Source organism: Nesoenas mayeri (assembly GCF_963082525.1).
Source record: "Nesoenas mayeri genome assembly, chromosome: 15".
NCBI lineage: Eukaryota > Metazoa > Chordata > Aves > Columbiformes > Columbidae > Nesoenas > Nesoenas mayeri.
This window is the reverse complement of record NC_137559.1, coordinates 14,499,233-14,511,874: the sequence shown is the minus strand read 5'-3', so window position 1 is coordinate 14,511,874 and position 12,642 is coordinate 14,499,233. Positions and strand designations below refer to the sequence as shown.

The following is a 12,642-nucleotide window of genomic DNA, read 5'->3' as shown; positions in this document are numbered from 1 at the left end:
CAGCATGTGTTACTTTTAACTTAGCCCCTCTTGCAGGGACTGATTAATATTGTGCAGATGGAGAAAATTAGAAAACATCTTAATTTATGTGACTATTAAAATGGTTAGTAGTGCTATACGTATGCTACAGAAAGCAGATTGACAGAGAATGCCATTTTACAAGAGATTTGAGATGCCACTTCAAGGTATTTTTGAGCCTTTTCTGTAGAGCAGAAAAGGCTTCTCTAGGACAGATCAGTTTTGAGATGTTCCACTAGCCCTATCTAATCAGCTGCCTTGTCTCTAGAATGCCTATCAAAGGAAGATTGTGTTTGTTTTTCCTGGTTTGGCTTATTGCCAGTGACAGGGTTGGTTGTTTCCCTGAGCGTTTGCCCAGTTGGGCTGTAATTATCGCACACAGCATCACAGTATGGTTGGGATTGGAAGGGACCTCAAAAGCTCATCTAGTCCAACCCCCCACTGGAGCAGGAACACCTGGGTGAGGTTGCACAGTAGTGACAAGCTGGACAGAAGCTGCCCCACCTGTGGGTTTTTTAGTGAGACAAACCCCTTTATTTCAGTAGCATCACTAATTTATCAAATTAGTCCTTTCTTGCAGAATAATCATCCTACTGTTTTTGAAAATTATAGCAGCATGGTAAGTGCATCCCACTCCACCAATTTCCCTCAGTAACAAGAAGAAACAGATACTTAGTTGAACACAGCAGCTTAATTTATTTGGAAATACATTTAACTTTGAAGAGGTTCAGTAAGTCTAGGGGAAGGTACAATAGAACTGTTTGCTGGTCGAATTAGAGATGAGTACAAATAGCACCTCAGCACTTTTATTTTGCTCAGTAGACCAAGATCCTTTCCTGAATACAACCATGTTTAGCAGTTCATTGAGGAAACAGTATGTCAAATCCATCTTAATTTTTCTTCTTTTCCTGACGCCTTCTTTGTGATAAACAGCCAGGATTTCCAGAAGAGATTTTTGGGTGCTTTGGTCAACCAATGTTCCTCTTTTGCAGATGGTAACAGCTAAAAATCAGCTCTCAACCTGGTCACCTAAGGATACATGTCTGATTTTATGCATGGGGATGACAATGTGTTATGTTCATGGCATCACGGAAGTTTAAGCCCCTTGTACTTGCGAATACTCTGTAGTTTAGTCTGATCTTTAAAGGCCCAAGATTTTTACGCACTTAATTCTTTCTTAATTTGTTTAATTACAGCCATTACATTTGAAGGAAGCCATTAGGGTTCTGCTGTGTCTGATGAACAGCACTGTACACAGCGTTGAACACAGGGGAGAATCGGACCTCACAGTCCAAACAATCCAGGATTTTATCGCTAAGCAGCATCACTGACCCCCTTCCAAAGGGACCACTGGGGCACTGCAGGCAGGCGCCTCAACCTGCCCCAAGTAACAACAGAACGGAAGCATTTGATAATTGAAACAAGACAAATGCAAAAACTTTTCAGCTCAGCCGAGCCAGAACTTCTGAAAATAAAGTTCTCTTGCACTAACACACCTGTAGTTCCAGTCCTTTTGGGGCACGAGCTACAGTGGTGCTGTATGTGAATTTACATATTCACCTTTAATGTGTGTTCATTTTAATGAAGGGAGGGGGCTCTGTGGCCTGGTCATGAGTGTTACATCCCAGAAATGTCTGGCTCCTTTTCCTGTTAATGGATTTTTTTTCATACAAACTCTACTGATTTCCCTTTTCTTCCCAAGGGGCTGCAGATGCCGTGCGGCACGCAGGGAGCACCCCGACCGTCACCACAGCCTGGCTGAAAGTGTCAATGTGTGTAAGTCACCTCTTGCCTTACAACAGCTGTTTGCAAAGTCCTTCAGGACTTGCCATTGGTGTTCACAATATTCAGTTTTAACTCCTCCAAAGGCTTTAAGTTTTGGTGCTTCACTAGTGAGTTTTTTCCGTAACTTGCATTTGTCTTTGTTAATGGCACTGAACACCTACCTCTTGTCTTACAATACTGCTAATTCCTGATGTCTTAATAGGATACCAGCAAATTCAAGAGGCTGCTAAATTTTCCAGAGGCCAGTGGGTGTTTTTCCCCCTCCAGTGTGTGTACTCCCTGCAAAGCAGTTTTCCCCTTACCTCAGTTAATGTACACAGGTGCCTTATGGAGTCCAACCTGTACCAGATACAGCGGGTATTAACAGCTGCAGAGCTTAATGGGATGTTGTATCACCACAGATGCAATAATTTTATATGATTATTCAGCCTTTGCATATGTTTTGTCCTCTTTCCTGCTTCTTTGGTTGATGTAACTTAAGTGCTTCATGTCTTACTCAAAACCTTTTTGTGTTGTTTTCTCTCCTTGATTATTAAGGAACTTGGTGATGAAGGTTCTTTGTCTCAAGTGAGCATGAAGTTCTGAAACAAATTACTCTGGAAATGCAGTAATTCATCGAATCAGTTTGACGTTGGGGATTAAGTTTTATTTGTACACGAATAGTCTGAGTTACTTTAGATAGTATCTCCTTGAACCTTGATAAGATACTTTCTTACTCTAAAAAATATTATTGTTTATCCTTTTTTGATTAACTGCTGTTTATTTCTTTCTCCTTTCCTGTAACTGTGGTTCCTTTGTATATAAGTGCACACTTCACTTAGCTGCCTTCACAACATGGAAATTCCTCTTGAAAAACTGTATTTCAGGAACTTTTTGCTATCTGTTTGTTATTTCTAAGCCTGAGATTTTCACATTAGATCCATGTAAGTTTATTTTACTATTTACACCTATCACAGTACACTTATATGGAATACCATCACACAGACAAGCCAGCTACTGACAGCTAATATAAAGATATTAGATTCCACAAGGTTTAATCTGCATAGAGACCAGAAACACATTTAATGGTGAAACACAGGTAAGTCTTTCTGTATTTCCCTCAATTTTAAACCCATTTGTGTAGAATGTGATCTTCTTACCACAAATACCTACTTCTGTATTGTACATTTATCTTGTACTCAATTTGTCTTGGGTGGCTGGTGTCTTCCTATGCTTGCTAGTTTGTATTTCTTATGGCCACAAAATATGCCTTTAATAGTTGTTTGAAGCATTCTTTAAATATTAAGTTTTGTCTTCTACTCTCCTCTCAGTGATACGTAATTTCATATTGCATGTAACTTCTGAGAGCGGACAAAACTCTGAGCGATTATTTCTCGGACTCCATGTGAGGTGGAGATCTACAAAAGAAACGATGCCCCATTGTGCTACACCATCTATTTGCCAATTGCTGGAGCTGTGCTTGCTGAAGCTTCACCAGAGATTTCTTTTCCCTGGTGCAAATAGTATTTGTTTGACTTAATTCAGAAATCATATGGGATATAAAAATCTATTTACTTGCAGAATTAGGAGTCAAACTGCACATCAAAGTAGTTGAACATCACAGGAGTTTGGGAAGTATTTTGTATGCAACATTAGTTATCCTAAAGTTGCTTCGTCTATCAGTTGCGCTATCTACAGCATTGCTATTTGTAGCTTTTGTTTTGAAAAGTAGCCAAAATGGGACATTCCAGCAATTGCTGAGTGCTGTTTGTCAAGGGGGAAAAGTGTACAAAAACTTCTTACAAAGTGGTGACCTATTTGGATTGCTCTTTTCACACCTTTACTGGATGAAGTATATCCTCATTTCATGTTTATCACTGGGGTGTTTTTGTTGCCTCTACTACAGATCTGTTCTGGTCACTGGACAGCCACTATATAGGTTTCTTTTGTTTTTAGGCATGCGTGTTGAGTGATCCATGCAACAGTGAAGAACCTGCCGTTGTACATTCCACCCATTACTGTGGTACCAGTTGCTCTGGATTCTGTCAGCAGGACGCTGTTAGTTCCCCTCACCCTCCAGTTCCATTCAATGAAAACATTTGAAAAGACAAATGCAGTAGCCCTGGGCTACATGATGTTGCATTGTGTGGCCCCACAACAATCCTTGATGATGGCCAATCCCGCCTTGGCGATGGTGGGCTTGCTTGGAGGAGGTTCTGCCTTCTTTTCTGCTGGGCTGCCTGCAACGTTCAAAACAGGACACCATTAAAACCAAGAGCTGCTCAAACTCTTTCTTCCTACTTGTGGCTTAAAGAACGCAAGTTTTCCCCACCCTCCTCCCCCGGGATTTTTAAACTCTTGTCTGAATAACACATCTACCACTCTGTTAGTAACCAAGCTGGTATGTGCATTCAAACTTCTCTCTTCAGGGCAGGGGGTTAGGAGGGGCTGAAGAATCCAGACATCTCAATGGGAGGGTAAACTGATCCCATCTTGTTCCATCTAGGAGTCCCTGGTCACAGCCATGGGGTCAGATAACAGGTCCTTTCACAGAAAGTCATCTTACTGCACTGACACCCCAACTGCTAAGGAGCTGAAGAACAACAGTATCACTAGAATTTATTCTCTCATCAACTTGGATGTCATAATTAGGAGAACAACATAAAGGTAGGTTTTAATTGATCCCTAACATTGTGTTTAAAACAATCACATAGGAAGTAAACTAACAAGGGAGATGATGAGTCGTGCTCACTGTGACTAAAAGGGTATAAATAATTCCTGATGCATCTTAAAATGTCTCTGTCAACCTCTACCTTCAGTCATTCCACATCCATCTGGAAACTCTTTAGCAAGATCTGTGCAAAATGGTGGTGAGTTTGGATACAAACCTCTTGAGCTGGTGGATCAAATCCAATTTGTAAGAAGGGCACTGCTCTCACTGGATCGTGTCCCTGCCTCAGAGCTCAGTGACAGGTCACAACCAGCCTGGTAACATCTAGAGCTCATGCTGTGACTGTTTAGTTTGAAAGCCACAGCTAAAAGCTTCCAAAGGATCATGTAACCTGTGTGTGCAGTTCTGTCTGTGACTTGAGGCGATAGAAAAAACCTATTTATGTTGGTAACATGTAAGAAATTTGGGGTGGCTGTTGAAGTTTACAGTGTTTTCTCTAGTCTCCATCTTCCTTACAGTAAAACAGGCCAACTTAGCTCTGGATATCCTAGCATACATGTTAAGAGATTTTTCCTGGTTATTTTTGCAGAATCAAGTAGGAAAATATAGGCAAAATAAATCCAGTTGCTTACAAAAGCAGGTTGTGGCAATATGTATATTCAGATGTACTTCAAATATTTAAAACTTACAAAGCAAGTTTCAAGTGCCCATAGATTACTTGGATTCAGTTTTAAGGTGCAACAGGGCACTTGAATTCAAGTGCCCAGCAATTGCTGACGCACTCTCTTGTTTCAGGGTGATCCAGCGAGATTAACCCAGCGTGGCCTTGGAAAATGCTCTTTCATTTGGTTGTCTTTGGAGTTTTTCCTTTTTATGGTGTGTGTTTTGTTTTGCTTTCTCTGAATGTTTAGGAACTCACTGGTAGGAGACTGTGTTGCTTTGTCTAAGGGTTTTAAATTGGTGCGAAGGAATTCAGCCATCTCTTTGTCTTCTTCTTTCTCGCTGGTGGGGAAAAAGGAAAACGAATCTGTTACAGAAATAACAATGCTTGCTCTATAAACAGGACAACAAAGCTAGAGCAGCTAGGATCAAGTCACTAGGAAACAATTCACTACTTTGTTCTTGTTAAAAACACTTAATTTTCCTGCTTATTAGAGAGCAAAGTTTTGCCTAAATGAAAACAAACTTCTTGTAGAATTTAGAGACATTTTTCCCCAAGGTTCTTTGATAGTGTTGGGTTTGTTATCTTGACTCATCAGTGGATTTAAACAATGTGTCCCCTATTTGAAGCTGGTCTCACAAGTGCTTTGCCATGGTTCGTCTGCAAAGGAAAGCAGAGGATACAAATGGGTGTTATTGTGCGCCTTATTTTTCAAGGCCTGCTCAGCCAAAAGACCAGATCTCGTGGTTTTCTGCTGTTAGTGTTTATCGAACCAAGTACCTTTTTCTTTGCCTGAACATAAGAGCATTAGGCCCAAAATGAAAAGATGGTGTTGCGAACCTTGATTGTATCTTTTAATGATATTTCCAGTCAGTTTCTCTGCTGTTTTGTTATTTAACCATTAACAATGAGCACATTGACTCTCTTGGTTGAGAGGAAAAGCAGATTTTGTTATCAAGGGTTTGAAAGAAAAGCCTCAGGTTTTCCTGCCAATGTGAGTTGACACTAATGTATTCCCATCTGTGTGGCGCACAGCAGCACGTTCTCAGTAGCCTGCAATTATCGTCTGGCTGCTGACGAGGTTTTTGTGATTTGCACATCAAACCAGCGTTGGAGAGCTCAGGACTGGGAGCAGCTCAGGCTCCCTGTCAGCTGCTGCCTCTGAGGACTCTGAGCTCTGTCCCTCGCTTGCTGAGAACTTCAATGTGTTGGAAGAGATATTGTCATTTAGGATGAATGGGCTGATGAGCCTCCAATCTTTCCTGTTAAAAGAGCCAAGGGAAGTACCAGCAGAACTCTGACTCCTTGTGAGCGTTAGGATCTCGATGCAACAGCTGGAAATGAGCTTTTGAGGAAGGTTTCTCAGCAACTCTGAGCTAAGATAGAGACATGAAACCATTCTAAGCTCGTTTATGCTTTAGGTGAGATAGACCTGTTAGTGATTGCGTTCTCCCTTTTTTTGCTATGGCAGGGTGACAATAGTAATAAAACCAACCATGTTAATATTTTATTTTAAAAAGGCAGGTTTTGGATGTCTATAAAAATACCCATTGCAGAATTCCATTTTGTGTGTATTTCTCATGCCAAGAGGGTCCTCTGGCAGCAGCAAAAATCCTTCTCTTTTTAATGGTAAATGCCCAGATGTTTTCTAGTAGGAAAGTAAGAGACAAAACTTCGCTGTAGTCAAGAGACAACTGAATCACTAATGGGTTAAACAGCCACAGCAGTGATCTAATGTTTTGCCTATGGAACTGGAAGGAGGCTTTTAACTAAGTCGTTTTAAAGGACCAATTCTCTCTCATGTCGATGTAAATTTTGTCACTTACTCCATTGTGACATTCAGACTTGTGAAATCTCACTAATAAGTTCAGTTGCTTTTAGTTCTTACCGTAATCTCTCCACCTCTGCATCATCTACAAGAAAGTCTCTTTTTTGTACCAGTCTATGGATCTTCTGGATCAGTTCGTCCTCTCTTTGTTTCTCCATCTTTGTTTTTTCTTTTTCTGGTCAAAAAACAAAGAGAAACCATTACTGTGGGTTTTAGGAAGTGGGGTGGGGCTGGGGGACACTGCAGATGTCTAAGAATGAATTGCTGATGTCAATGGTTATTCAGACCTGTATCAAAAATAAATTAAGAGGCTTACTTTCCTCGTTCTTCAAAAATCTGAATAATTAACCTATGGTGTAATTGGCTGTTCTGTAATGACGAGGTTGTCTGTAAACAACCATTTTTGTGACATGAAAGATGTGCCCGTCACAAACTATAAAACTCCAGAATGTGAGGTGTTATAGAGCTGTAGTTCAAGGTTATAAAGCAAATGTAGTTAAGACAAACCTTAAACATAGGAAGTGGAGCAGAGAGGAGAGAGCCAGAGGCAAATCCCAGCCCCTGTATTTCCTCAAGAAGCTGAAATTGTGAGTAGCTGAGAAGACACATTGCATTAAATCAAGACTTTTGGTTTTGAGCAGTAGAACTGCATTTAGAGAGCCATAAAATGAAGTACAATGAGTTGCAAGAAGGGCAAGCTGCCTGCAGTCTGCATCTGAGCTATGTGATGTCTGCTGATTGAACTTACATTTTAAACAGCTAAATAAATCAGATGTTTGAAAACAACTACTTAATACAGCTTAATTTTGACTTATAGGCTTCAGGACACTTACTGCTGGGAATTTCTGCAATGAATCCATTTCTTGGTGAGATAAAAGCACCTTGAAAATATTTGAGACAATGAAATTCTGTAAGTCAATCACAAAGTCATACTCCTTGGAGAATTTAAAATTATGGTTTGGCGGAGGAAATAATTTGTAATATAACATAAGGCTGCTTTGTCTGGGATGTATTTTCTGTGTTATATCTTTTAGAAATGACAAAGGTGGTTATTGACTGCTATGGAGACTTCAAGACTCCTACATCGTTACCTATGGAGAATTCCTGTGATTAATGCTGAATATGCAGCATAGAAAAAAGAATGCTTAGAAAAATACTGAAACCAAGGAGCAGGTATCTATACAAATCCATATGCTAACAGGGAAATGATGATAAATGTTATGAATGAACCCAGTTCGGGAAGCTGTTTTTCTGGGTTCACACTTAGTTCTGTGTCAACGCAGCAGCTCCTTTGTCTTTGTTGAGACAAAATTTGTCTTCTTGTGAGTCAGGGCAACAAAGATGCTGAAGGGAGCGGAGCATCTCCCGTGTGAGGAAAGGCTGAGGGAGCTGGGGCTCTGGAGCTGGACAAGAGGACACTGAGGGGTGACCTTATTCATAGTTATAAATATATAAAGGGGGAGTGGCAGGAGGATGGTGCCAGGCTCTTCTTGGTGACAACCAATGGTAGGTAATGGGTTCAAACTGGAACACAGGAGGTTCCACTGAAATTTGAGAAGAAAGTTCTTCCCGGTGAGGGTGTCAGAGCCTGGCCCAGGCTGCCCAGGGGGTTGTGGAGTCTCCTTCTCTGCAGACATTCCAACCCGCCTGGACACCTTCCTGTGTAACCTCATCTGGGTGTTCCTGCTCCATGGGGGATTGCACTGGATGAGCTTTCCAGGGCCCTTCCAGCCCCTCACATTCTGGGGTTCTGTGTGATTCTGAGTTTGCCAAAAGGTGGTGCTGCTGGAACTGTACAAACTTACAGTTCTGAAGTCTGAGATTTGCAAAGTGCTGAGGGGGAACTGCTGCCTGTGTATCTCTGCTCAAATCTTTGTAATTGCAAAAGAGTTTCTAAAATGCTAAAAAAAAAGAGTGAAAACTGCTCAACCCTAACTGTAAGTTGGAAGTCTGGGTAGGAAAGCTGCAGACTAGGGGAGCCAAAGCAAGGGGGATCATTCCCATGTATTTTCTATGATTCATAATCCTTTCCAATACCACTTAAACCAATAATGTACCAATAGTGTTATTAGAAATTAAAAATGCAACCTCTAAGTAACTAATACGTGCAAAGAAAGAAAAAAGATTGAATCCACTTTTGTTGGGTGTGAAGAAAAGTGGAAAAGCTCTTGTACAAGAATAAGTGGCCTCAGAGTAGATGGGATTCCTAGTTCATGAGTGACCTGCTCTCTCCTTTCTGCGGAGCAAGTTGCCTGATAAAATGGGGGGTGGAAATGAGGATAACCAAAGGAGAATAAAGACTTGTCCTTAATAATTAGGCAGCAGCAAATTATTTCTGAAGGGTGCTAGAGGCCATGCAGTAATATTTGGTGTAAATGGCCCAGAGCAGTTGCTGAGTGTTTGCAGGATGCAGGATCTGTCTGTACTCTTTTCCTGACCAGAGCAGGGCTGCTGTGGGTGACCCAAACCAGCAAAGCTGTAACGAAGCAAATTTCCACCTTGTTTCCAGCTGGAGTTTGGAGTTAAGGACTGCAAAACTGCCCACAACTCCATTCCTCATTGGAGTGGTGAACTGCAGAGAATTAAGGCAAAACACAAAGCAGACTTGTCCCTTGATTCTTGTAGAAACCTATTTTACTTTAGTCTAGAAGGCAGATATAACTACGACAATGAATTGGTACATCTAGGAAAAGACCAATCACATTCACAATGATGGTTGTAAATCCCTCTCCGTTCTCCCCTCTGTCTTGGGTATCTCAGCTCTCTCTTTTTTACCCGACAGTCTCTGTGCCACCTGGTTCCCCTGAGATTTTCAAGACAGTACAAGAACTAAGGAACGTGCACCTTGTTTCAGTGGTATTTGCAGGTTGCTGCCCGAGGAGCAGGGAAATACAGCATGAAAAGAAATTTAGAGACTAGGAGATTAAAGATGGGAAGGACAACAGGAAGAAAAAGGACTAGAAGAAAGAGATGAAACTCTGCCTTGGGGGGAGATTTCTGACTATTAGGGCAGAGGTGTGTTGCTGACCCTATCCCCACCATTTTCCTAATATTGGGTTGGAGCGAGCCGTTACCTGGGATTGCTACCAAACTCTGCAGCTCTTTCTTAAGGTTCATGATGTCTTTGCACAGCTGGATGTCATCCATCCTGCGGAAACAGAAAATGCCTGGTCAGAGATGTACAAACTCCATCCCACATTGATGGGATCGGCCAGATCTCATCTGACAACGCAACCGTGTCATGGGCTGGCAGCCTGTGCGGCAGCTTGAGATGCTGAGCTTTAAACCTGGGTACTGATGGTGTTCATTAACCAGTTTTTAACAGATAGCAAAAGGTATTTAACACTAAATGTCTGAGCCCTTGATTACTTGTCTGACTGGGATCTGATTTGTGTATAGGTCACATCAGTCACTGCCTTTTGCTTTCCAGAATGTTTGGTGACATTCAGTAATGAGTATCTGTGTACTTAGTCATTAAAAAGCAGGTGTGCTGTATTGCAGATACTGCAGCAACAGGTTCTGCTTGGGGAAAGAGCAAAGGTGAGAATAAGTGACCCTGGGAAGGCACAGCAGAAGCCAATACATTATCTGGCACAGCCAAGACAAAGTTTATATTCCATTCCTCATTGTCTTTGACTTTACTGATAGCTTAGCCCTGATACCAAAGATCTGGAAACTGTCATAATTTGGCATCAAACCATTTTGGGGTCTTGTGCCTGGGTCAGTGTCTTCCATCGTTGATGTGAGTGCTTAAAATCCTTGATGTGTGCCGAAAGCCCATTAATGTTAAGACACAGAAGAGAGCCAAAAAAATTCTGTAACATTAGCAGAAATCACACCTTCAGTTCTCATAGAAACTGCTGCCTGTCCCGAGCGCTGCCATGCTGGATTATTGCCCTGGAAGGGAGCAAACCTCAGTATTAGCTTCCTGGCAAATGTTTTATTTTAGTGTCTCAGCTGTATTGGCTGCCATGACTCAGGTGTTGGTTCTGAGGGCTGGAGCATTTTGTTATCACACTCTGAAGAATACAAAATTCAGCCTTTGTGATCATTTGTACATTGTTCGGCTTGGATGTCACTAACAGGACCCTTGCCCCCAGATCTCAGAGTCCTTGTTTCATAGCCCTGTGCCTGAGAGTGGATTGCCTGTTGCCCAAGCACCTCAAATGCTGTCAGAACAGGGGTATTTCCAGAGAGGAAACACAAGAGATTTGGGTGTGTGAGAGCACAAAGGATGATGCAGTCATCAATAAGTGAGGAGTAGAAAAAGCAGGTGTTTCTCACACAAATATTATTTTAATCACAACCGAAGAGCTGTTCTTCTCCCTGCTGCCTCTGCAGGGAATGTGGGTCTCCACAGGGAGCTGCCCTTCTGCTGCTTTGCTGGTGTTATTAAAACATGTCGATCCCTTTATTATTTGCTGCTTTGGTTAACTCCATCTTGCCTGCTTCCCTACTTTCATCATGTTATGACAGCTATTCCTGCTGCCTTTTTACTTCTCTCTTCCCAAAATATGACAGTGAAATACCTCTGATAATGATCCTTATTGCTGATTTCTTGTTTAGGTGTCACTGTCACCTCTGCTGGGGATCTGCTCTCCATCCATCTGTTGTGTAAGACATTTATTGGGAAGCTCAGTGTGCTGCCCTTGGGGCTGGCCCTGGTTCTGTGCTGTGTGTTCAGGACATTTGGAGGCAGAGACATTTATATTGATGATTATTCTTACTTGGGCTCCCCGTATTATTCATGCTGATCACAAGCAAAGCCTGTTTTACTCTGGAGATCCATCATGCTAAATGGTACTGAAATTACTTTTACCAATTAACAGTCTTAAACACTGCTCCCTCAAGAGAATCAATATTCAAAATGTGCTGGGATGTCAGCGAGCCTCAGAACTCCTTATCCATTCAATGTTCATGCAGTTTGGGTGTCATGTTAATATGAGAATTAATATATTTGAGGAAAATGACCATGGTTAAGGAAGATGACAGTTTCTTGGTGAGAAGTGTTCAGTATTTAACTGCTCTATTCAAATGATATCTAGAGGCCAGACTCTCAAATAGTGAAAAGAAGTGAGTTTCTGCAAAAGTGATGTCCATGGCATAGGGAGAGAGGATATTCTATTCTTCTGTATTGGGAAGGTTTGGTTTCATTCTGGGAAGATCTCAAAGGTATCCTAATTAAAACACTTTACTGTATCCCTCCTCAGGGAACTCCCAAAAGCTCAGGTCACTGCTCTTCTCAGGATTTTCAGGAATTTAAAACATCAGTGACAGTATGTTCCAAGTGAGCAAGATCACTGATGTTCAGTAGTCCCCATGGCCCCTATGCTCCATTTGTGGCAAAGGTACTGCTTTGTAACTCACAGGAGAGAAGTAAATATGTGGCCAAGCACTTAAGGGCTGTAACAGTTCTGTGAAAATCTGAATCCCCAAAGCCATAAGTCAGCTGAGCCCTCTGAAGTCCCAGCTCTGTATGCTGGTGTGTTTTGATGATGGACAAAGACTAATCCCACCATCTGTAACAATCCCCTTAGGCACATGGAACATCTTTCCTCCCATCTGTGTCAAACAGCCTTTGTGTTTCAGCCACTCCATGGTGCTGATTAGGAAAAAAAAATAATTCAAAAAAGATGGTTAAATGACTAAAAAAGGGCTATGGGACATAGTCATAAAAACCATATGAAGGCTTCATCTGTC

General features: G+C 41.6%; 2 protein-coding genes and 1 long non-coding RNA gene across 7 annotated transcripts in view; 2 read left to right on the top strand and 1 right to left on the bottom strand.

Moving 5' to 3' along the window:
- The window catches only part of MARF1 (meiosis regulator and mRNA stability factor 1), a 30,069-nt gene extending 26,271 nt beyond the window's left edge, over positions 1–3,798 (top strand). For 4 of the 5 annotated variants that reach the window (XM_080353631.1, XM_080353636.1, XM_080353635.1 and 1 more), the window contains exons 28-29: positions 1,721–1,794; positions 3,739–3,780. In XM_080353631.1, the coding sequence (XP_080209757.1) occupies positions 1,721–1,780 (60 nt within the window). In that variant the 3' untranslated portion in view covers positions 1,781–1,794; positions 3,739–3,780. Of the gene's footprint in view, positions 1–1,720; positions 1,795–3,738 lie in introns of all 5 variants that reach the window. The other variant, XR_013922846.1, reaches the window with a different exon arrangement.
- Positions 3,799–3,895: 97 nt separating this feature from the next.
- The window catches only part of BMERB1 (bMERB domain containing 1), a gene marked incomplete at its 5' end in the record, with an annotated part of 45,656 nt that continues 36,909 nt past the window's right edge, over positions 3,896–12,642 (bottom strand). The window contains 4 exons of the mRNA XM_080353637.1: positions 3,896–4,022; positions 5,373–5,455; positions 7,003–7,117; positions 10,017–10,090. Coding sequence (XP_080209763.1) covers positions 3,910–4,022; positions 5,373–5,455; positions 7,003–7,117; positions 10,017–10,090 — 385 coding nt within the window. The 3' untranslated portion in view covers positions 3,896–3,909. The remainder of the gene's footprint in view (positions 4,023–5,372; positions 5,456–7,002; positions 7,118–10,016; positions 10,091–12,642) is intronic.
- LOC308046022 lies at positions 4,294–8,094 on the top strand. Its single transcript, XR_013922847.1, has 3 exons — positions 4,294–4,449; positions 7,760–7,852; positions 7,977–8,094. It is a non-coding gene; the product is annotated as an uncharacterized lncRNA (long non-coding RNA).